Source organism: Oncorhynchus masou, chromosome 16 (genome assembly GCF_036934945.1).
Source record: "Oncorhynchus masou masou isolate Uvic2021 chromosome 16, UVic_Omas_1.1, whole genome shotgun sequence".
Lineage (NCBI taxonomy): Eukaryota > Metazoa > Chordata > Actinopteri > Salmoniformes > Salmonidae > Oncorhynchus > Oncorhynchus masou.
In genome coordinates this window covers 5,722,175-5,746,893 of record NC_088227.1, presented here as the reverse complement: position 1 = coordinate 5,746,893, position 24,719 = coordinate 5,722,175, and the positions used below count along the sequence as shown (strand labels likewise).

At 44.2% G+C, this 24,719-nt stretch overlaps 1 protein-coding gene across 1 annotated transcript in view; it reads left to right on the top strand.

The window, feature by feature from the left end:
- The window catches only part of LOC135557372 (protein eva-1 homolog A-like), a 225,349-nt gene that overhangs the window by 51,072 nt on the left and 149,558 nt on the right, over nt 1-24,719 (top strand). Inside the window, exons 2-4 of the mRNA XM_064990586.1 lie at nt 5,034-5,257; nt 21,487-21,610; nt 22,690-22,842. Coding sequence (XP_064846658.1) covers nt 5,034-5,257; nt 21,487-21,610; nt 22,690-22,842 — 501 coding nt within the window. The remainder of the gene's footprint in view (nt 1-5,033; nt 5,258-21,486; nt 21,611-22,689; nt 22,843-24,719) is intronic.

Genomic DNA, 24,719 nt, shown 5'->3' with positions numbered 1-24,719 from the left:
TTTTTTGAGTTTGTGCTACATGATGCAAATTCTGCTTGAAAAAGCTAGCCTTAGCTTCCCTAACTGCCTGTGTATATTTGTTCCTAACTTAGCATCGAACAGCCCCCACAATATGCAAACGCCAACGGCACAGGATGTTTTTGTGCTGGTCAAGGGCAGAACCAAGGGCTATATCTGTTCCTGTTTCTATATTTTTTTGAATGGGGCATGCTTATTTAAGATAGTGAGGAAGGCACTTTTAAAGAATAAACATGCATCCTCTACTGACGGATGAGGTCAGACGGATGAGGTATCCTTCCCGGGCCAGGTCGGTTAGAAAGCCTGCTGGTCGTTTAAGGTCGTTTAACCGCAGACCCATTACGGATGCAGGCAATGAGGCAGTGATCGCTGAGATCTTGGTTGAAAACAGCAGATGTGTATTTGGAGGGCAGGTTGGTTATGATGATATCTATGAGGGTGCCCGTGTTTACGGATTTGGGGTTGTACCTGGTCGGTTCATTGATAATTTGTGTGAGATTGAGGGCATCGATCTTAGATTGTAGGATGGCTCGAGTGTTAAAAGCATGTCCCAGTTTATTTCACCTAGCACCACAAGCTCAGAAGATAAATGGGGGGGCAATTAATTCACATATGTTGTCGAGGGCACAGCTGGGGCCAGAAGGTGGTCTATAGCAAGCGGCAACGGTGATAGACTTGTTTCTGTAAAGGTAGATTTTTTTTAAAGTAGCAGCTCGAATTGTTTGGTTACAGACCTGGAAAATAAGACAGAACTCTGCAGTCTATCTCTGCAGTAGATTGCAACACCGCCCCCAATGGAAGTTCTGTATTGTTGTTATAGTTAGGGATGAAAATGTCGGGGTTTTGGTAGTCTTCCTAAACCAGGATTCAGACATGGCTTGGACATCCGGGTTGGCAGAGTGTGCTGAAGCAGTGAAAACAAACAGAGGGGTCCAAGTCCAATTGGCAAAATAGGTATAGTGGCCCAAGAAATTGGCCGATGGATCTATTCAGCTAACAGTCCAATATGCTTTAGACAGCTAGCGGGCCACGGCTAATAGGCTAGCAGATGGGCATTCAGGGGACGTCGCAGCGTAGGGGCTAGTTGAGTACCCCCTCGAGCAGATTACGTCAGTAGTCCAGTCTTGAAGGATCGATGGTGTTCCGTACCCCGTACCGGCAGTGGAAGGGGTCCGGGTATTGTAGCCCAGGAGTGTCTGATGGGCCTCTTCAGCTAGCTGGGGGATGGGCCTAGCATGGGCTAGCTCCAGGCTAATTGGTGCTTGCTTCGGGACAGAGACATTAGCCGGGAGTGGCCACTCAGACAGCAGCTAGATAGCTGCGATGATCCAGGTGAAAAGGTTCAGAGCTTGCGGTAGGAATCCGGGGATATGGAGAAAAAATAGGACCGGTATGCTCTGGTTTGAATCGCGTTGTACAACCTAGCGAGAGCTTTCCGAGCTAACGGTTAGCTGATGACCACTAGCAGTGGTTAGCTGACTACTAGCTAGTAGCTAGTGAGCTGGCTAGCGTCTGTTGGGGTATGAGACAGCTTGTCTGTTGAAACATTGGACATTACATTTTTGTATGTGAGCTCTTAGAGTGTGCGGCTCTCCTCTATTTTCAAGTTTTCCACTCCGCTAGCCAGCACCTTGCCTAAATAGGTGTGTGTTTTTTCCCCCTCTAGATTACCTTCAGGGTTACCTACATCCCGTCACACTTTTGGGGTTTGTAGAGAAAAATGGAGAACACCATTGTGTTCGTGAAAGTCTGTTGGCCAAACCATTGGGAAGCTACATACGTTTTTGTGAGAAGACCGATTTTCGGGATGTCTTATGGTCTGACAAACACTACTGTAGCTCGGCCACCTTCCACCACAGATACAGAATGCCAACATAGGCGGATTTGCTGGATTGAGACAGCCAATGCTAGCTTAAACTGATGGGGATTTTGTTGTTGTTACTTAGACTCTTAAGGATTTTAAAGAAGGATTTTAAGCCTTGAGACAATTAAGACATGGATTGTGTATGTGTGCCATTCAGAGGGTAAATGGGCAAGACAAAATATTTAAGTGCCTTTGAACTGGGTATGGTAGAAGGTGCCAGGTGCGCTGGTTTGAGTGTGTCAAGAACTGCCACGCTGCTGGGTTCTTCACACTCAACAGTTTCCCGTGTGTATCAAGAATGGTCCACCACCCAAAGGACATCCAGCCAATTTGACACAACTGTGGGAAGCATTGGAGTCAACATGGGCCAGCATCCCTGTGGAACGCTTTCAACAGCTTGTAGAGTCCCAGCCCCAACAAATTGAGGATGTTCTGACGGAAATAGGCGGTGTAACTGTAAGGACCGACGCTGGGAGACGAGAAGCAAGTACAGGGAGTAAACATTTAATGGATAATAGACAAGAAACAAACAAGGACAGCATCTGGACAGGGGAAAATGTAACGACATCAATGCTGACACGGGGATCAAACTGAGGAGCAGACAGATATGGAGGGGCAATCAACAAAGCAATTGAGTCCAGGTGAGTCAAATTGTGCAGATGCACGTAGTGATGGTGACGTGTGCGTAATGATGGGCAGCCTGGCACCCTCGAGCGCCCTGGGAAGCACCCTGGGAAGTGGGAGCAGGCGTGACAATAACACAATATTACGAAGTTGATTTGAATGTTTTGTACACAGTGTAAGTTAAATGCATGCAAGAGAGCACCAGCTGTTCCGGACGACTGTGTGATCACGCTCTCTGTAGCCAATGTGAGCAAGACCTTTAAACAGGTCAACATTCACAAGACCGCAGGGCCAGACGGATTACCAGGACGTGTACTCGGAGAATGTGTGGATCGACTGGCAAGTGACTTCACTGACATTTTCAACCTGTAATACCTACATGTTTCAAGCAGAGCACCATAGTCCCTGTGCCCAAGAAAGCGAAGGTAACCTGTCTAAATGACTACCGAGCCGTAGCACTTACGTTGGCAGCCATTAAGTGGTTTGAAAGGCTGGTCATGACTCACATTAACACCATCATCCCAGAAACCCTAGACCCATTAACATCAGCGGGGCTGTAGTGGAGCGGGTCGAGAGTTCCTTGGTCCTCATATCACCAACAAACTATCATGGCCCAAACACATCAAGACAGTCATGAAGAGAACACGACAAAACCTTTCCCCCTCAGGAGACTTGGCATGGGTCCCCAGATCCTCAAAAGATTCTATAGCTGCACCACCGAGAGCATACTGAACGGTTTCATCACCGCCTGGTATGGCAACTCCTCGGCATCCGACCATAAGGCACTACAGAGGGTAGTGCGTACGGCCCAGTACATCACTGGGGCAAAGCTTCCTGCCATCCAGGACCTACAGTGCCTTCGGAAAGTATACAGACCCCTGACTTTTTCCACATTTTGCTACGTTACAGCCTTATTTTAAAATCTATTAAATATAACATTTTGCTCAGCAGTCTACACACACTACCCCATAATGACAAAGTGAAAATAGGTTTGCAAATTTATATAAGAACACTACAAATAAATACATTATTTACATAGGTATTCAGACCCTTTGCTATGAGACTTGAAATTGAGCTCAGGTGCATCCTGCATAAAATGCATTTAGCTCACTGGACAGCATGCGGCTGTGTTTTCCTTTGTAGTCCTTAATAGTTTGCAAGCCCTGCCATACACGACGAGTGCCAAAGCTGTCAAAGTAGTAGCATTCAATCTTACTCCTGTATTAACAATTTGCCTGATTTGGTGGTTCATCTGAGGGCATAGCGGAATTTCTTATGTGTCCAGATTAGTTTCCCGCTCCTTGAAAGCGGCAGCTCTAGCCTTTAGCTCGATGCGCATGTTGCATGCCATGGCTTCTGGTTGGGATATGTACGCATGGTCTTTGTGGGGAGAATGTCGTCGATTCACTTATTGATGAAGCTGGTGACTGAGGTGGTATACTTCTCAATGCTGTTGGATGAGTCCCGGAACATATTCCAGTCTGTGCTAGCAAAACAGTCCTGTAGCGTAGCATCCACATGCGTCATTTCAGTAATGAGCGAGTCCCTGGTACTTCCTGCTTAAATTTTTGCTTGTTAGCAGGAATTTTTTCTCCTCTGAAGGCACATGTTACATAGTGGTAAAAATGAGGTAAAACGGATTTAACTTTGCCTGCATTAAAGTTCCCGGCCACTAGGAGAGCCACTTCTTGACGAGCATTTTCTTGTTTGCTTATGGCCATATACAGCTCGTTGGGTGCGGTCTTAGTGCCAGCATCGGTTTGTGGTGGTAATAATATAGCTACGAATAATATAGATGAGTACTCTCTTGGTAGACAGTGTGATCTACAGCTTATCATGAGGTACTCTACCTCAGGCGAGCAATACCTTGAGACTTCTTTAATATTAAACATCGTGCACCAGCTGTTATTGACAAATAGACACACATCCACCCCTCATATTACCAGATGTAGCTGTTCTGTCCTGCTGATGGAAACCCCAGCCAGCTTTTATTATCTGTGTCGTCGTTCAGCCACAACTCGGTGAAACACAAGATATTTAAAAAAAAACGTTGGTGGGATAGTCCTGAACGGAGATCATCCAGTTTATTCTCCAATGATTGTATGTTGGCCAATAGAACCGATGGTAGAGACGGGTTACCCACCCGCTGACGAATTCTCACAAGGCACCTCCATCCCTGCCTCCTGTATTTCTGTCTTTACGTGAATGACGGTGATTTGGGCCTGGTCTCAGGGAAGCAGTATATTCTTCATGTCAGATTCATTAAAGAAAAAAATCTTTGTCCAGTTTGAGTTGAGTAATCGCTTTTTTGATGTCCAGCAGCTCTTTTTGGTCATAAGAGACGGCAGCAGCAACATTATGTACAAATACATTACAAACAATGTGAAAACAAATAAATAGCACAGTTGGTAAGGAGCCCCTAAAACGGCAGCCATCCCCTCCGGCACCATTATCTGTAGATAGATGTAGGTGTGCTGCTGTTTTCCTGGTAACCGTCGGTAACCATGGTGTTTTTCTCATCTCCTAGGTTACCTGTCCAACGTGTTGAGAAACTACACCGAGCAGGCGGGCGACGGTGACTTCCTGTCGGTCCACTGCCCGCCCCGCACCACCATCGCTATCCAATCGGCTTTCTATGGCAGGAGTGGCCCCTTCCACCCCCAGCAGGGCCCGTCCTACCACAGACCCACCCTTTTAGGGACACTCCCACTGGAGGATGACTTGCATTGCTACATTTCCACAGCACTACAGGTAACTGCCCGTCCCTCCATACACACTTACTTCTCTAGAACAGTAACAAAGGTCATGAAATAATGGTCATCTGCTGGTATTGACATTTGTGGGTGATTTTCCCAAAGCCTTGTAGCAAAATGTGCAAAGGTGACACCCAAGAAACACCCACTTCGATCCACACCCCCAAGCCAACTCGCATTTGGCTCCTGTCATGGCCGCTCCTGTCATGGCCGCCAGCATTTCTGGAGGAGCAAGACAAAAAACGAGGTGACATTCCCCTTTAAGAGCCTCATGTTAGAAAGCTATTGTGCGTCTCTGCTGCTTTTTCTAGATAGTCCTCTGTGGAGTGGCATACAGTATACGGCACAGTCTGAAAAACTGCCTTCTTGGAAGTCCTCTTTTTAATGGCTCAGGTGTGTAATGTCATAAAGTCTTCTCCCGTTCCTCACCAATAACACAAAAATGGTCTATATCGATACCGCTTCAGGATCCTATTCAATAATGCATTTTCATTTTCATTGTTAAAAAAATCTGAGACCCACATAAAGGTTAGCATAACTTGGAGTGAATGTGGAGCCCATCGATGTTCCATTCGTTTGGAGGTAGTGTTCATCATCAAAATCATCAAAGCATATTCTGCTCTAGAATGAAGTGTGTTGGTCGGTAGTCTCGTAGGCAGTGAGCTGGGTTGCTTGCCAGACCCACCGTGTGGGGAATGCTGGAGTACAGACTCTCGACATCTAATGTGAGCAGAATTCTATTAATCCGTTATTGGTGAGATCTTGGTTATAAATTCTTTCACATATGATGGCAATGATTGCACATGAGATTTTATGAAGGAGTCTACAAAGTCTGACAATGGCTCTAGCAGTGAACATGTTCATGTGACTACTGGTCTGCCTGGATAATTGCCTTCTTGTATTTTAAGTTTGTGTAATTTAGGCAACATATACAGGCATGGACCTATGACACATGGGAATGACAATGTATTTTGTTGTTGGTTTTTTCACCTTTATTTAACCAGGTAGGCCAGTTGAGAACAAGGTCTCATTTACAACTGCGACCTGGCCAAGATAAAGCAAAGCAGTTTGACACAAACAACGGAGTTCCACATAAACAAACGTACAGTCAATAACAATAGAAAATCTGTATACAGTGTGTGCAAATGAAGGAGGTAAGGCAATAAATAGGCCAATAGTGGCGAAGTAATTACAATTTATCAATTTACACTGGAGTGATATATGTGCAGATGAGGATGTGCAAGTAGGAACACTGGTGTGAAAAAGAGCAGAAAAACAAATATGGGGATGAGGTAGGTAGTTTGTTCGATGGGCTACTTACAGATGGCCTGTGTACAGCATTGGCAGCAGACAATTAGAAGGAAAGGCGGCCAAAGCAGGTAATGGCTTTGGGGATGACCAGTAAAATATACCTGCTGGAGCTCGTGTTAGTGTTGCCATGGTGACCATTGAGCTGAGATAAGGCAGAGCTTTACCTAGCGAAGACTTATAGATGACCTGGAGCCGGTGGGTTTGGCAACGAATATGGAGCGAGGACCAGCCAACGAGAGCATACAGGTGGTGGGTAGGATATGGGGCTTTGGTGATAAAACGGATGGCACTAGACTGCATCCAATTTACTGAGTGTTCGAGGCTATTTTGTAAATGACATCGCCGAAATCAAGGATCGGTAGGATAGTCAGTTTTACTAGGGTGTGTTTGGCAGCATGAGTGAAGGAGGCTTAGTTGCAAAATAGGAAGCCGATTCTAGATTTAATTTTGGATTGGAGATGCTTAATGTGAGTCTGGAAGGAGAGTTTACAGTCTAGCCAGACACCTAGGTATTTATAGTCCACAAATTCTAAGTCAGAACCATCCAGAGTAATGATGCAAGTCGTGCGGGTGTGGGCAGCGATTGGTTGAAGAGGATGCATTTATTTGTACTAGCATTTAGGAGTAGTTGGAGGCCACAGTGTCCAAAGAAGGGCCAGATGTATACAGATGTATATTCATATTTGGGTTTTGAGATAAGCTTGCTTAATTAGGGCTTGCTCCAGATTTGAGCTAATATTCATTTAGAACACCTGTGTGGGATCAACACTCAGTTTTCCATAGAAACATTAATTACTGAGTTTTCTCTGAATCTCCTCATTGTATTTTTCATAGTCTAAAACGACCACACTAACCCCCTGCAGGTTTGATAACCAAAGAGGAGTCTTCATTAGTTCACTGAGTGCCTGTTCTTCTGTCCTGGTGAGGTTGTTCTAAATATGTGTTGTTTGTCTCCTATATACAGACATGGCTTCTTGTTCGACTAACCTACAATAGGTATTAATCGAGGAGTTGTTAACCTCTTGAAACTCTGGGGGCGCTATTTCATTTTTGGATGAAAAACGTTCCCGTTTTAAACAAGATATTTTGTCACAAAAAGATGCTTGACTATGCATATAATTGATAGCTTTGGAAAGAAAACACTCTGACGTTTCCAGAACTGCAAAGATATTCTCTGTGCGTGCCCTAGAACGTGAGCTACAGGCAAAACCAAGATGAAACGGCATCCAGGAAATCAGCAGGATTTTTGAGGCTCCGTTTTCCATTGTCTCCTTATATGGCTGTGAATGTGAGAGGAATGAGCCTGCCCTTTCTGTCGTTTCCCCAAGGTGTCTGCAGCATTGTGACGTATTTGTAGGCATATCATTGGAAGATTGACCATAAGAAACCACATTTACCAGGTGTCCGCCCGGTGTCCTGCGCCGAAATTGGTGCGCAAACCTCAGCTGCAAGTATTTTTCCATGGAATTCAGAGAAGAAAGCAGGCTTCCACGAACGATATATCAATGAAGAGATATATGAAAAAACACCTTGAGGATTGATTCCAAACAACGTTTGCCATGTTTCGGTCGATATTATGGAGTTAATTCGGAAAAAGTTTGACGTTTTGGTGACTGAATTTTCGGTTCGTTTCGGTAGCCAAATGTGATGTACAAAACGGAGCGATTTCTCCTACACAAAGATTCTTTCAGGAAAAACTGAACATTTGCTATGTAACTGAGAGTCTCCTCATTGAAAACATCCGAAGCTCTTCAAAGGTAAATGATTTTATTTATTTGGTTATCTGGTTTTTGTGAAAATGTTGCGTGCTAAATGCTACTCAAAATGCTAAACTAGCTTTGCATACTCTTACACAAATTAGTGAATTACTATGGTTCAAAAGCATATTTTGAAAATCTGAGATGACAGTGTTGTTAAGAAAAGACTAAGCTTGAGAGCAGGCGCATTATTTTCATTTTATTTGCGATTTTCAGAAATCGTTAACGTTGCGTTATGCTAATGAGCCTGAGGCTTTATTCACGATCCCGGATCCGGGATGGGGAGTATCAAGAGTTAACCATGGGACAGAATTAGCTTTTGGGCTTAAAATTAGTAACAGTTTTTTTGGGGGGGTTCTAGGCCAGAACTTTAATCTTACTAAATATTTTTTGCAAATCAACTTTTGCTTTATTAGATCAAGCAGTATTTTTTTTAAATAAAATAAAATTGTTTGCTAACTGAGATGATACTGTGTATTACACTCACCTGGACTCCTTCACTTTGTTGATTACCCCTGTATATCAGTCTGTTCTTTGGTTGTTCTCTGTTCCCATTGTTCCGTGTTATATATTCCTGTCCAGACGCTTTTCCGTTTCATGTCAGTCAGATATTAACCTCTTGAAACTCCCCATCCCGGATCCGGGATTGTGACTAAGCCTCAGGCTCATTAGCATAACATAACGTTAACGATTTCTGAAAATCGCAAATAAAATTAAAATAATGCGTTTGCTCTCAAGCTTAGCCTTTTCTTAACAACACTGTCATCTCAGATTTTCAAAATATGCTTTTGAACCATAGAAATTGACTAATTTGTGTAAGAGTATGCAAAGCTAGCATAGCATTTTGTGTAGCATGTAGCACGCAACATTTCACAAAAGCCAGATAACCAAATAAATAAAATCATTTACCTTTGAAGAGCTTCTGATGTTTTCAATGAGGAGACTCCCAGCCACATACCAAATGCGCAGTGTTTCCTGAAAGCGTCTGTGTGTAGGAGAAATCGTTCCGTTTTCTACATTGCGCCTGGCTACCGAAACAACCGAAAATGCAGTCACCTACAACGTGAAACTTTTTCCAGATTAACTACATAATATCGACCGAAACATGGCAAACGTTGTTTGGAATCAATCCTCAAGGTGTTTTTTCACATATCTCTTCATTGACATGCAGTTCGTGGAAGCTTGCTTCTCTCTCTGTGCCCCATGGAAAAATACTGGCAGGTGACTTTTGCGCACCAATTTCGGCGCAGGACACCGGGCGGACACGTGGTAAATGTGGTCTCTTATGGTCAATCTTCCAACGATCTGCCTACAAATACGTCACAATGCTGCAGACACCTTGGGGAAACGACAGAAAGGCAGACTCATTCCTCTTGCGTTCACAGCCATATAAGGAGATCATGAAAGACAGAGCCTCAAAAATCCTTGTCATTTCCTGGATGCCAAGTCATCTTGGTTTTGCCTGAAGCTCACGTTAAAGGGCACGCACAGAGAAGATATTTGTATTTCTGGACACGTCAGAGTGTTTTCTTTCGAACAGTAGCAATTATATGCATAGTCGAGCATCTTTTTGTGACAAAATATCTTGTTTAAAACGGGAACGTTTTTCTTCCAAAAATGAAATCGCGCCACCATAAGTGTAAGAGGTTAAACCTTCCCTCCCTGTACCTGCTGCTCATCTCCTGCGTCGCGTCCTTGCAATTACTGTGACATGAAATAACAGAATTGCATGCAAATCTCCTGGATATTGGTGTACCCCACCTGCCCCACATTTTTTTTTTTTTTTAATTTAAACTATATTTAACTAGGCAAGTCAATTAAGCACAAATGATTATTTACAATGACGGCTTACCAAGAGTCAAAATGCCTCGTGCAGGCTCAGGGGCTAGAATAAAAAACAAATACATTTATGTAGGACAAAACACACATCCCGACAAGAGAGACAGCACAACACTTCATAAACAGAGACCTAAGACAACAACACAACATGGCGCAACACATTATAACACAGAATGGTAGCAACACAACATGACTACAACATGGGAGCAACACAAGATGGCAGCAGCACAACATGGTAGCAGCACAAACATGGTACAAACATTGTTTGGTACCGACAACAGCACAAAGGGCAAGAAGGTAGAATCAACAATACATCACGTGAAGCAGCCACAAGTGTCGGTAAGTGAGTCCATGATTGAGTCTTTGAATGAAGAGCTTGAGATAAAACTGTCCAGTTTGAATGTTTGTTGCAGCTCGTTCCAGTCGCTGGACCTGAAAAGAGGAGTGACCCAGGGATGTGTGTTCTTTGGGGACCTTTAACAGAATGTGACTGGCAGAACGGGTGTTGTATGTGGAGGATGAAGGCTGCAGTAGATATCTCAGATAGGGGGGAGTGAGGCCTGAGAGGGATTTATAAATAAGCATCAACCAGTGGGTCTTGCGCCAGGTATACAGAGATGGACAGTTTAAACAGGAGTATAGAGTGCAGTGATGTGTCCTATAAGGAGCATTGGTGGCAAATCTGATGGCCGAATGGTAAATACCATCTAGCCGCTCGAGAGCACCTTTACCTGCCGATTTATAAATTACACCTCTGTAATCTAGCATGGGTAGGATGGTCATATGAATCAGGGTTAGTTTGGCAGCTGGGGTGAAAGAGGAGCAATTATGATACCAAATCTAGATTTAACCTTAGCCTGCAGCTTTGAAATGTGCTGAGAAAAGGACAGTGTACCATCAAGCCATACTTCCGGTACTTGTATGAGGTTATTACCTCAAACTCTAAACCCTCAGAGGTAGTAGGCACAACGGTGGAGGAGGCGGGGGCCACATGACCTTTTGTAGAGGTGTTCAGAACACGAAATCTGGGGAGGAGCCAGCTGAGTATAAGACTCAGCTGAGCTCTGTTGTTGATGGAAAGTGAAAAGAGCATGGGACCTAGGATCGAGCCTTGGGGTACTCTCTTGGTGACAGGCAGTGGCTGAGACAGCAGATGTTCTGACTTCACACATTGCACTCTTTGAGAGAGGTAGACGCATCGCAACTGCAGGTAAGCATAGGCTACTTTGTAGTAAGCATTTAATTGAGAAGATTTTTGAGAAAGCCTTTCCATCTACCAGAATACTGTTGTCATTAGGGTTGGGCAATATCCAGATTTTCATATCGTCATACCGTCCTTTTCTTATCTTGGGATTAACGGTATTACCGATTTAGTACACAAGGGGATGTCAAAAAAAAGAAGTCCATTGGGCATCTATTACCAGAATGCAATTAATAGCAAGTTTCTGTGGAGCCTGTTAGGTAAATATGTCAATGAACACAAACGAAAATAAAATAATTGTAAAGACAGACAATCCAGCTCATCAATGTATACATAGCTACCGAATGTCATTTTGGGGGAGTTTGGATATTTACAAGCAAATGTGAACAAGAGACATTGTGCAAATGAACAACATTTGGATGCGTGCTTGTCTGAAGGAAGAACAGTCCTGGCTCTGGAGCAGCATGTGTGCATGGTGTGTCTGTGTGGAGTCTTCCTGCTCTGCTCGGAGAAGATGGGAGAGGAACAGATGGACTGAGAACGGAGAGTAGAAAAAAAAAAACGCAAGGAAATCAAGATATCCTACAGATAACTCATCCAAAGGACTTTGACTTCTCAAACACGGCAGAAAGCTTACACAATATGATCACCTTATTACTTCAGCCACTTATTAGCAAACAATTGAATTTAAGAAAAATGCTTGATCTAATAAAGTAAATGTTGATTTGTCAAAAATATTTGCTAGCAAGTTAAACTTAGGGGTCACGTTAATGCAGAATGCTGTGTTTTTCACGCAGGAAAAAAGATAAACGGCATAAGAAATATCTTTCTGTGTTTGTGTAAATGCTGGTCTAAAATTTCTGCTTGGCATCAGACACATTTTCTGCTTCAGTTGCACTTTTCCACTAGATGAGAATTCACAAATGGATATTCTATCAACAGACAGCTCTCTGACTGATGTATAGCTACTTTTCACAGGTACATCTCTAGGCCAGACTACTTTTCACAGGTACATCTCTAGGCCAGACTACTTTTCACAGGTACATCTCTAGGCCAGACTACTTTTCACAGGTACATCTCTAGGCCAGACTACTTTTCACAGGTACATCTCTAGGCCAGACTACTTTTCACAGGTACATCTCTAGGCCAGACTACTTTTCCCAGGTACATCTCTAGGCCAGACTACTTTTCACAGGTACATCTCTAGGCCAGACTACTTTTCACAGGTACATCTCTAGGCCAGACTACTTCTCCCAGGTACATCTCTAGGCCAGACTACTTTTCCCAGGTACTACTTTTCACAGGTACATCTCTAGGCCAGACAACTTCTCCCAGGTACATCTCTAGGCCAGACTACTTTTCACAGGTACATCTCTAGGCCAGACTACTTTTCACAGGTACATCTCTAGGCCAGACTACTTCTCCCAGGTACATCTCTAGGCCAGACTACTTCTACCAGGTACATCTCTAGGCCAGACTACTTTTCACAGGTACTACTTTTCACAGGTACATCTCTAGGCCAGACTACTTTTCACAGGTACATCTCTAGGCCAGACTACTTTTCACAGGTACATCTCTAGGCCAGACTACTTTTCACAGGTACATCTCTAGGCCAGACTACTTCTCCCAGGTACTACTTTTCACAGGTACATCTCTAGGCCAGACTACTTCTCCCAGGTACATCTCTAGGCCAGACTACTTTTCACAGGTACATCTCTAGGCCAGACTACTTTTCACAGGTACATCTCTAGGCCAGACTACTTTTCACAGGTACATCTCTAGGCCAGACTACTTTTCACAGGTACATCTCTAGGCCAGACTACTTTTCACAGGTACATCTCTAGGCCAGACTACTTCTCCCAGGTACATCTCTAGGCCAGACTACTTTTCCCAGGTACTACTTTTCACAGGTACATCTCTAGGCCAGACTACTTCTCCCAGGTACATCTCTAGGCCAGACTACTTTTCACAGGTACATCTCTAGGCCAGACTACTTTTCACAGGTACATCTCTAGGCCAGACTACTTCTCCCAGGTACATCTCTAGGCCAGACTACTTCTCCCAGGTACATCTCTAGGCCAGACTACTTTTCACAGGTACATCTCTAGGCCAGACTACTTTTCCCAGGTACATCTCTAGGCCAGACTACTTTTCCCAGGTACATCTCTAGGCCAGACTACTTTTCCCAGGTACATCTCTAGGCCAGACTACTTTTCACAGGTACATCTCTAGGCCAGACTACTTTTCACAGGTACATCTCTAGGCCAGACTACTTCTCCCAGGTACATCTCTAGGCCAGACTACTTTTCACAGGTACATCTCTAGGCCAGACTACTTTTCACAGGTACATCTCTAGGCCAGACTACTTCTCCCAGGTACATCTCTAGGCCAGACTACTTTTCCCAGGTACATCTCTAGGCCAGACTACTTTTCACAGGTACATCTCTAGGCCAGACTACTTTTCCCAGGTACTACTTATCACAGGTACATCTCTAGGCCAGACTACTTCTCCCAGGTACATCTCTAGGCCAGACTACTTTTCACAGGTACATCTCTAGGCCAGACTACTTTTCACAGGTACATCTCTAGGCCAGACTACTTCTCCCAGGTACATCTCTAGGCCAGACTACTTCTCCCAGGTACATCTCTAGGCCAGACTACTTTTCACAGGTACTACTTTTCACAGGTACATCTCTAGGCCAGACTACTTTTCACAGGTACATCTCTAGGCCAGACTACTTTTCACAGGTACATCTCTAGGCCAGACTACTTTTCACAGGTACATCTCTAGGCCAGACTACTTTTCACAGGTACATCTCTAGGCCAGACTACTTTTCACAGGTACATCTCTAGGCCAGACTACTTTTCACAGGTACATCTCTAGGCCAGACTACTTTTCACAGGTACATCTCTAGGCCAGACTACTTCTCCCAGGTACATCTCTAGGCCAGACTACTTTTCCCAGGTACTACTTTTCACAGGTACATCTCTAGGCCAGACTACTTCTCCCAGGTACATCTCTAGGCCAGACTACTTTTCACAGGTACATCTCTAGGCCAGACTACTTTTCACAGGTACATCTCTAGGCCAGACTACTTTTCACAGGTACATCTCTAGGCCAGACTACTTTTCACAGGTACATCTCTAGGCCAGACTACTTTTCACAGGTACATCTCTAGGCCAGACTACTTTTCACAGGTACATCTCTAGGCCAGACTACTTTTCACAGGTACATCTCTAGGCCAGACTACTTCTCCCAGGTACATCTCTAGGCCAGACTACTTTTCCCAGGTACTACTTTTCACAGGTACATCTCTAGGCCAGACTACTTCTCCCAGGTACATCTCTAGGCCAGACTACTTTTCACAGGTACATCTCTAGGCCAGACTACTTTTCACAGGTACATCTCTAGGCCAGACTACTTCTCCCAGGTACATCTCTAGGCCAGACTACTTCTCCCAGGTACATCTCTAGGCCAGACTACTTTTCCCAGGTACATCTCTAGGCCAGACTACTTTTCCCAGGTAAATCTCTAGGCCAGACTACTTTTCACAGGTACATCTCTAGGCCAGACTACTTTTCACAGGTACATCTCTAGGCCAGACTACTTTTCACAGGTACATCTCTAGGCCAGACTACTTCTCCCAGGTACATCTCTAGGCCAGACTACTTTTCACAGGTACATCTCTAGGCCAGACTACTTCTCCCAGGTACATCTCTAGGCCAGACTACTTTTCCCAGGTACATCTCTAGGCCAGACTACTTTTCACAGGTACATCTCTAGGCCAGACTACTTTTCACAGGTACATCTCTAGGCCAGACTACTTCTCCCAGGTACATCTCTAGGCCAGACTACTTTTCACAGGTACATCTCTAGGCCAGACTACTTTTCACAGGTACATCTCTAGGCCAGACTACTTCTCCCAGGTACATCTCTAGGCCAGACTACTTTTCCCAGGTACATCTCTAGGCCAGACTACTTTTCCCAGGTACATCCCTAGGCCAGACTACTTCTCCCAGGTACATCTCTAGGCCAGACTACTTCTCCCAGGTACATCTCTAGGCCAGACTACTTTTCACAGGTACATCTCTAGGCCAGACTACTTTTCACAGGTACATCTCTAGGCCAGACTACTTTTCACAGGTACATCTCTAGGCCAGACTACTTTTCACAGGTACATCTCTAGGCCAGACTACTTTTCACAGGTACATCTCTAGGCCAGACTACTTTTCACAGGTACATCTCTAGGCCAGACTACTTTTCACAGGTACATCTCTAGGCCAGACTACTTTTCACAGGTACATCTCTAGGCCAGACTACTTTTCACAGGTACATCTCTAGGCCAGACTACTTCTCCCAGGTACATCTCTAGGCCAGACTACTTTTCCCAGGTACTACTTTTCACAGGTACATCTCTAGGCCAGACTACTTCTCCCAGGTACATCTCTAGGCCAGACTACTTTTCACAGGTACATCTCTAGGCCAGACTACTTTTCACAGGTACATCTCTAGGCCAGACTACTTCTCCCAGGTACATCTCTAGGCCAGACTACTTCTCCCAGGTACATCTCTAGGCCAGACTACTTCTCCCAGGTACATCTCTAGGCCAGACTACTTTTCCCAGGTACATCTCTAGGCCAGACTACTTTTCCCAGGTAAATCTCTAGGCCAGACTACTTTTCACAGGTACATCTCTAGGCCAGACTACTTTTCACAGGTACATCTCTAGGCCAGACTACTTTTCACAGGTACATCTCTAGGCCAGACTACTTCTCCCAGGTACATCTCTAGGCCAGACTACTTTTCACAGGTACATCTCTAGGCCAGACTACTTCTCCCAGGTACATCTCTAGGCCAGACTACTTTTCCCAGGTACATCTCTAGGCCAGACTACTTTTCACAGGTACATCTCTAGGCCAGACTACTTTTCACAGGTACATCTCTAGGCCAGACTACTTCTCCCAGGTACATCTCTAGGCCAGACTACTTTTCACAGGTACATCTCTAGGCCAGACTACTTTTCACAGGTACATCTCTAGGCCAGACTACTTCTCCCAGGTACATCTCTAGGCCAGACTACTTTTCACAGGTACATCTCTAGGCCAGACTACTTCTCCCAGGTACATCCCTAGGCCAGACTACTTCTCCCAGGTACATCTCTAGGCCAGACTACTTCTCCCAGGTACATCTCTAGGCCAGACTACTTCTCCCAGGTACATCTCTAGGCCAGACTACTTCTCCCAGGTACATCTCTAGGCCAGACTACTTTTCCCAGGTACATCTCTAGGCCAGACTACTTTTCCCAGGTACATCTCTAGGCCAGACTACTTTTCCCAGGTACATCTCTAGGCCAGACTACTTTTCCCAGGTACATCTCTAGGCCAGACTACTTTTCACAGGTACATCTACATCTCTAGGCCAGACTACTTTTCACAGGTACATCTCTAGGCCAGACTACTTTTCCCAGGTACATCTCTAGGCCAGACTACTTTTCCCAGGTACATCTCTAGGCCATACTACCTCTCCCAGGTACATCTCTAGGCCAGACTACTTTTCCCAGGTACATCTCTAGGCCAGACTACTTTTCCCAGGTACATCTCTAGGCCAGACTACTTTTCCCAGGTACATCTCTAGGCCAGACTACTTTTCCCAGGTACATCTCTAGGCCAGACTACTTTTCCCAGGTACATCTCTAGGCCAGACTACTTTTCCCAGGTACATCTCTAGGCCAGACTACTTCTCCCAGGTACATCTCTAGGCCAGACTACTTTTCCCAGGTACATCTCTAGGCCAGACTACTTTTCCCAGGTACATCTCTAGGCCAGACTACTTTTCCCAGGTACATCTCTAGGCCAGACTACTTTTACATCCAGGTACATCCCAGGTACTCTAGGCCAGACTACTTTTCCCAGGTACATCTCTAGGCCAGACTACTTTTCCCAGGTACATCTCTAGGCCAGACTACTTCTCCCAGGTACATCTCTAGGCCAGACTACTTTTCCCAGGTACATCTCTAGGCCAGACTACTTTTCCCAGGTACATCTCTAGGCCAGACTACTTTTCCCAGGTACATCTCTAGGCCAGACTACTTTTCCCAGGTACATCTCTAGGCCAGACTACTTTTCCCAGGTACATCTCTAGGCCAGACTACTTTTCCCAGGTACATCTCTAGGCCAGACTACTTTTCCCAGGTACATCTCTAGGCCAGACTACTTTTCACAGGTACATTTCTAGGCCAGACTACTTCTCCCAGGTACATCTCTAGGCCAGACTACTTTTCCCAGGTACATCTCTAGGCCAGACTACTTTTCCCAGGTACATCTCTAGGCCAGACTACTTTTCCCAGGTACATCTCTAGGCCAGACTACTTTTCCCAGGTACATCTCTAGGCCAGACTACTTTTCACAGGTACATCTCTAGGCCAGACTACTTTTCACAGGTACATCTCTAGGCCAGACTACTTTTCCCAGGTACATCTCTAGGCCAGACTACTTTTCCCAGGTACATTTCTAGGCCAGACTATTTTTCCCAGGTACATTTCTAGGCCAGACTACTTTTCAGGTACATTTCAGGTACATCTCTAGGCCAGACTACTTTTCCCAGGTACATCTCTAGGCCAGACTACTTTTCACAGGTACATCTCTAGGCCAGACTACTTTTCCCAGGTACATCTCTAGGCCAGACTACTTTTCCCAGGTACATTTCTAGGCCAGACTATTTTTCTCCGGTAAAATGTAAGATTAACTTTATTTTCTGCTGAATATGTTCCTTCTGGGAAGGAAAACTATAGTTGCAAGTCCCTGATCACTCGATTGAAACAAAAAAACACTATTGCCTTTCAATATAAAATGCATCCCCAGTCAATACACATCTGGACTCACCTGCTCCTGCTTTCTCACGTTGTGCTGTTTACAAACACGTGACTTAGGTCTGCTGTTCTGGGGAAATAAGCTTCATAATGTGAAATGAAGAACGCAATCTGCTTTATCTCCTGTTGTATTGCACAAGTTGACTACAGGTATTTGCTTAATAAGTAGCTACAAATATTAAGATGTATTGAAAAACGTCAAATAGCCTCAACGGTAGTGATGGTTTTGAAAAACAAATCCTGTGGCTATTTCCAAATACCCCAGTATGTACGGTATACTGCCCAAGCCTAGTTGTCATTACATTAGCATCGTCGCTAACGGCTACACAAAGTGTAGACAAATGCTCAAACACAGGAAAGAAAATGTCATTACACATCACACCTTGCTGCTGTTGTCAAGCTAATCAAGGCCCTGATTGGTGAACCACTCATCCAATCATAGCTCTATGTCTGCAGGCAAGGTTAGGGACACCATCACACACAGTGCTTTAACATAGTGTTTTTTACTTACATATTTGACACGTTCATTTATACAGTAATTATTATTCAACATGTCCTCACCTGGGATTTGAACTCACAACCTCTTGGTTCACAATACTCAGATCTTCCCGCCACACCAACATGTTCATGTCAGGTATCGCTTAATCTGACTATTCTCATCATTGGGCTTTCAGTATAGTAGTCTGATGTTGGTGAGGTGTGTTAACCTGCTTTTAAAGCACTCCTGAATCACTATGATCAATAAAATAGTTTTCTTGAGTGTACTTTTAACAGAGCTGAGATTGAATTCAAACTGCATCCAACCTATTGCTTACACCTATCAACTTGTTTCAGTATGTTCCTAGGGAGGAGAGGTTAGGGTTTTTCTGGACAGGGCCTAGCTATTCTGGCCCAATAAGCACATGCCCTAAAAAATATCTCTTATCGGGACAGTGGTTAGGGCGTACGTCATTGTTGCTGGTGGCCTGGCTTCGAAACCCGCCCGGGGGGTCACCCTACTCTCACATTCTCAGCAATCGAATATCATTACAACACACCTACCTGCTCTAATTCAAATGAGTTTCTCATTGAAATATAGGAATCTGTAGGATTTCCCCTTGAGCACAAATTATGACCACATTTCCACTACCTCATAAATGATTAGTATTTATTAGTTCTATATAGCTGAGCAACCCAAAGAGAACTCAATCAACTTTTTGAAATCCATCCCACTTAGAACAAATGGGTCATTGAGAAACGCATTTGAATTAGAGCAGGTAGGTGTGTTGTAATGATATTCGATTGCTGAGAATGTGAGAGTAGGGTGACTCCCCGGGCGGGTTTCGAAGCCAGGCCACCAGCAACAATGACGTACGCCCTAACCACTGTCCCGATAAGAGATATTTTTTAGGGCATGTGCTTATTGGGCCAGATTTGTAAGTCGCTCTGGATAAGAGCGTCTGCTAAATGACTTAAATGTAATGTAAATGTTGTAACTGTTGACAAATAATTACATTAACGTATTTTGCTAAGAATGTGAGAGCATAGCAATTCCTCTAGTGGATCTCAAACCCAGGCCACCAGCAGCAATGATGAACTCCCTAACCACGGTCCCAATAAGGATTATCTCTAGGACATGTGCTCATTGGGCCAGTACAGTCTGGCTCTGTCCTGCCCAGAATAAACCCCACCCCTTCCTCCCTAGGCCCTTGTGTAGATCTGAAACAACTTGATAGGTGAAAGGCCTTAAACAATAGGGTGAATGCAAATAAATCTCAGCTCTGTTAAAAGTACACTCAAGAAAAACGTGTATCTATCATAGAGATTCAGGAGTGCTTTAAAACATGCCCCACCGACATTAGACAACTATACTGAAAGCCCTTAAATTGCTGAAGTAAGTCAATCAAATCATAACCATGACGAGAATAGTCAGATTAACCGATAGATGACACGGACATGGTGGAGTAGCAGGAAGATGGGAGGACCGTTCAAATCCCAGGTGAGGACAGTAAATACTGTATAAACAAACATGCACAATGTAACCATGTATGTCAAAGTTTGTCAAATATGTAAGATGAAAACACTTACACACCTCTTGTTGTATGTGAGTGTCCCTCACCTTGCCAACAGACAAAGAGCTATTAATGGATCAGTGGTTCGCCAATCAGGGCCTTGATTGGCTCGGCAACAGTAACGAGGCTTGATGTGTAATTCATGAAGGCATGTCCTTCCAACGTTCCCATGAAACTTTTAATTGACTTTTAATTCCGAGAACATGGCAACTATGTTCTGTGTGTGTTTAGTGGGATGTTGATGGAATATTCTCCGAACCCTCAGAAAACTGGACACATGAATGTTCCTACAACGTTCCCATGAAACGTGTCTAGAACATTCAAATGGGATATTCTGAGAACATAGTAACCATGTTCTGTGTGTGTTTTGTTTGACGTTATAGAATGTTCCTCTAACTTTTCCACAATAAAGCAGCTGGTTTGAATCCTTGTGAACCCAATTTCAACAGAGATAAAACACTATGAAAACAGGTAGACATGATGTCACAAGCTGTTTTTCACCACTCTGTTCATTCTGGGGGTATGATGTCACAAGCTGTTTTTTCACCACTCTGTTCCTTCTGGGGGTATGATGTCACAAGCTGTTTTTCACCACTCTGTTCATTCTGGGGGTATGATGTCACAAGCTGCTTTTCACCACTCTGTTCATTCTGGGGGTATGATGTCACAAGCTGCTTTTCACCACTCTGTTCATTCTGGGGGTATGATGTCACAAGCTGCTTTTTCACCACTCTGTTCATTCTGGGGGTATGATGTCACAAGCTGTTTTTTCACCACTCTGTTCATTCTGGGGGTATGATGTCACAAGCTGTTTTTTCACCACTCTGTTCATTCTGGGGGTATGATGTCACAAGCTGTTTTTTCACCACTCTGTTCATTCTGGGGGTATGATGTCACAAGCTGCTTTTCACCACTCTGTTCATTCTGTGGGTATGATGTCACAAGCTGCTTTTCACCACTCTGTTCATTCTGGGGGTATGTTACTCAGCTGTCTCAAAACATGAAAAAGAAGGAAAGGTGTAAGACTGAAATCTGATACACGGAAGTGACTGGAGTGTTGCTTCTTCGTTCTACTGTTCCCAAGGGAGGACAAGGGGCCGTTAGGGTGTTTTGAAGTGGTTTTAGGTTTGTGTGCCGCCGATCTCACCGACGCTTGCTCATTGCTCTCTCTCCCTCTTCCCCTCTCTCTCTCTCTTTAGAAAATGTTGGATGAGTGCCAGGACAGGAGGAGCTGTAAGGTCCTTGTCAACAGTCGTCTCTTTGGGATGGACCCGTGCCCCAGCAGCAGCAAACACCTCATTGTGTGGTACAACTGCAGGCCTAGTAAGTTCCCCAAAGTCTCTTTATAGTTTAAACTCCTCCTTCAACTGTCTTTCTCTCTGACACACTCAGAGAGACCTGCACACAGAAAACCCCAGTGACAATATATATACGGTTTCAATCCCATTCCTACTAAATGGGCAGAAACGGAAGCAGAAGCCTATGTTTAACCATGCACAGGTATTCCACACACAGTCCAGTGACAGTGGCCTGTGACAGAGCTCAATACCCAAAGTACCTCCATTAGCCACGATATCAAAACTATGGACACAGAGAGAGAAAGAGAGAGACACACACATACATACACAGAGGGAGAGAATACTGAGAATACTAATATGTATTGAATGCAAACCCAGCTCTCTCTTTCTCCCTCCCTCTCCCTTTCAGAGGAAGTGGCACCTTCTTGTTACGCCTCACTGAAATCCCACTTAGATAACACTGAGACATTTCTCTTTCGCCAGAAGTTATTGGTTAAGTGACAGGACAAAAGAGCTGTTGATTGGTTCATGGTCAGGGTAGGGGAGGGGTCAGTGGAGTGAGTGTGAGTGACCATACCACGCCTCAGGTATGACATGAATGGACTTAAGTCTGTGTCCCAAATGGTACCCTATTCCCTAGAAACAGTAGTGCACTACTTTTGACCAGGGCTCATAGGGCTAGTATGTAAAATATTGCATTACATAGGGAATAGGGTGCCATTTGGCACGCTCCTTTAGTTACTACAACATTCTGGGTGGTGGGATTACTTCACTGTTATTCTGGGTCTGCCTGGAATTATACACTCCACTGTGAGAAGGAGAGAAAGAGGGAGGAAAGATGGATGGGGAGAGGGGTTGAAAGTTGGGATGGAGATTTCAGTGTTGTAGTACAGAAGGATTGAGAAAAGGCTAAGGGCGCTTGGAAAAGGATGAATGGAAAGAAGTATGGAGAACACACACTGGAATATGCACAAAAGCACACTCACATGGAAAATATAAAAGTCAAACTTCAGAGTAAGCCTGAGACTGACAAAAAGGGTGTGTGTGTGTGTGTGTGTGTGTACAATAATACTAAGGTCTCTCTCACCCCATCTTCTAAACCAGATGAGTATAAGAGTAAGGTGGCGTGCGAGGAGGAGCGAATGAGGCTGACCTGTAAACGGGGAATGCAGATCGCCGTCTACTCGGCCATGTTCGGTCGAACCCAGCAGGGTACCCTGGAGTGTCCTACCCACCACAGGAGGGCGTCGTCCGTAGGTAAGACCATCACCCATGTATAGAACCTGGAGTTTTCCCTGACCACTTGACCTCTGGGCCCTTGACCTCTGGGCCTAAAGCGTCTGTAATGACGAGGACCTAGAGTTTCTCCTGGGGTCTTAAACTTGGGGTATATGATGCATTGGTCCAGAGCCAGGCGTTATTGGCGGAAGGTCACTCGTCATTGGTGAGTGAAATCCATGCCAGGCCCATCTGTGAGCTCTGGACCTTCACCTCTGACAGACTGAGTCAAAATACCTGGCGGGTTCAATCGCTTTCTTGTTGAATTATTTAAGGTTCCTTTCTCTTCACTGTGCTGGAGTTCTTTTAAAGATAAAGTTGGCTAGTGAAGGCAACAAAGTGTTGCTTACTGGAACACCCAAAGTCATCCAATTATTATAATAGGATTTGAAGCAATAGCCAACCCGCGTGTGGTCAACTATTTCAGCACCGTTTCGCGCTGCTCTGAGACCAGCATGGGGACTGGTCTTGATAAATCAATGAGATTTTGATTTTCACTGAATCTCTGTTTGGGTATCGGTTAGACTACTATTAGGGTGTGGACATTTTAGGATTATTTTGCTCTTCGCTCACTGTCACTTAGTAGCCTACTCCCGACCGGTCACTTGTACAGTGCCAAAAAACACAACGGAAATATCAAATTTACATAAGTAGTCAGACCCTTCACTCAGAACTTTGTTAAAGCACCTTTGGCAGCGATTACAGCCTTGAGTATTCTTGGGTATGACGCTACCATTCTTCTCTGCAGATCCTCTCAAGCACTGTCAGGTTGGATGAAACCAGGTTGGTTTCATCAGACCAGAGAATCTTGTTTATCATGGTCTGAGAGTCTTTAGGTTCCCTTTGGCAAACTCCAAGTGGGCTGAAATGTGCTTCCATCCAGCCACCCTACTCTACTCATTGGGTTCTTGGTCACCTCCCTGACCAAGCCCTGCTCAGTTTTTCAAATGAGCAAAACTGTCGAAGAACCTGTTTTCCCTTTGTCATTATGGGGTATTGTATGTAGATTGCTGAGGAAATGTTTTTATTTAATCCATTTTCGAATAAGGCTGTAACGTTACAAAATATGGAAAAAGTCAAGGGGTCTGTACAATCTAGAACAGGATTATCTATTTTGGATGCAATTTGAATGGAGTTGATGGAGAGAAAGACTGTGAGAGTGCTCGCGAGTACACTGATTTAAAGCAACAATCATTTAGTGATAGGCTGTTTTAAAACTCTGCAGCTCCAATTAAAATTAGTTTCATCTTTACAATTTAAAAAAACAAGCTGAACTCCAAAAGCCAGATGGAGATGGGTAAATTAAATCCACGTTCGTTCTTATTATTACTGTGGCAAATGTAGGCCTACCTGTCACAAGCAAAAAAGTTACCATAATGAGATGATTAGGTCTACATGCATTGTGAACTGTCCCCACCCTGCGCGTTGAATTTAACAGTTCCCTTTCATGCCATGATGTTCATATAAATAATTTATCATAATTGACCGGTTTCTCGCAGTTATTTATCCCTGGAAAAGGGAGGGGTTTTGAGTGGTAAATCTCAGTAACCGTGTACCCACCATTCAACCCTAATCGTAACGCAGCATTAGATAGTAGTTTTGTCAATGTAGCACGTTTAGAGATCGATTTATAGCCAGTAATCAAAAATAATTAACAGATTTTAAGATGAATAGATGGATATGAGATGAAAGGCGACTTCCTAATAAGTTCAGAAGGCCAAGTTATAGCTCTGTAGGACATGGGGGCAGACATTTAGATCAAGAGTGACCTTTACAAAATATGCACGTTTTCTCAAACACAAAATATACAAATATGTATTTTACAGTTAGGAAGGTGGAAGGAATGTGAAATATTA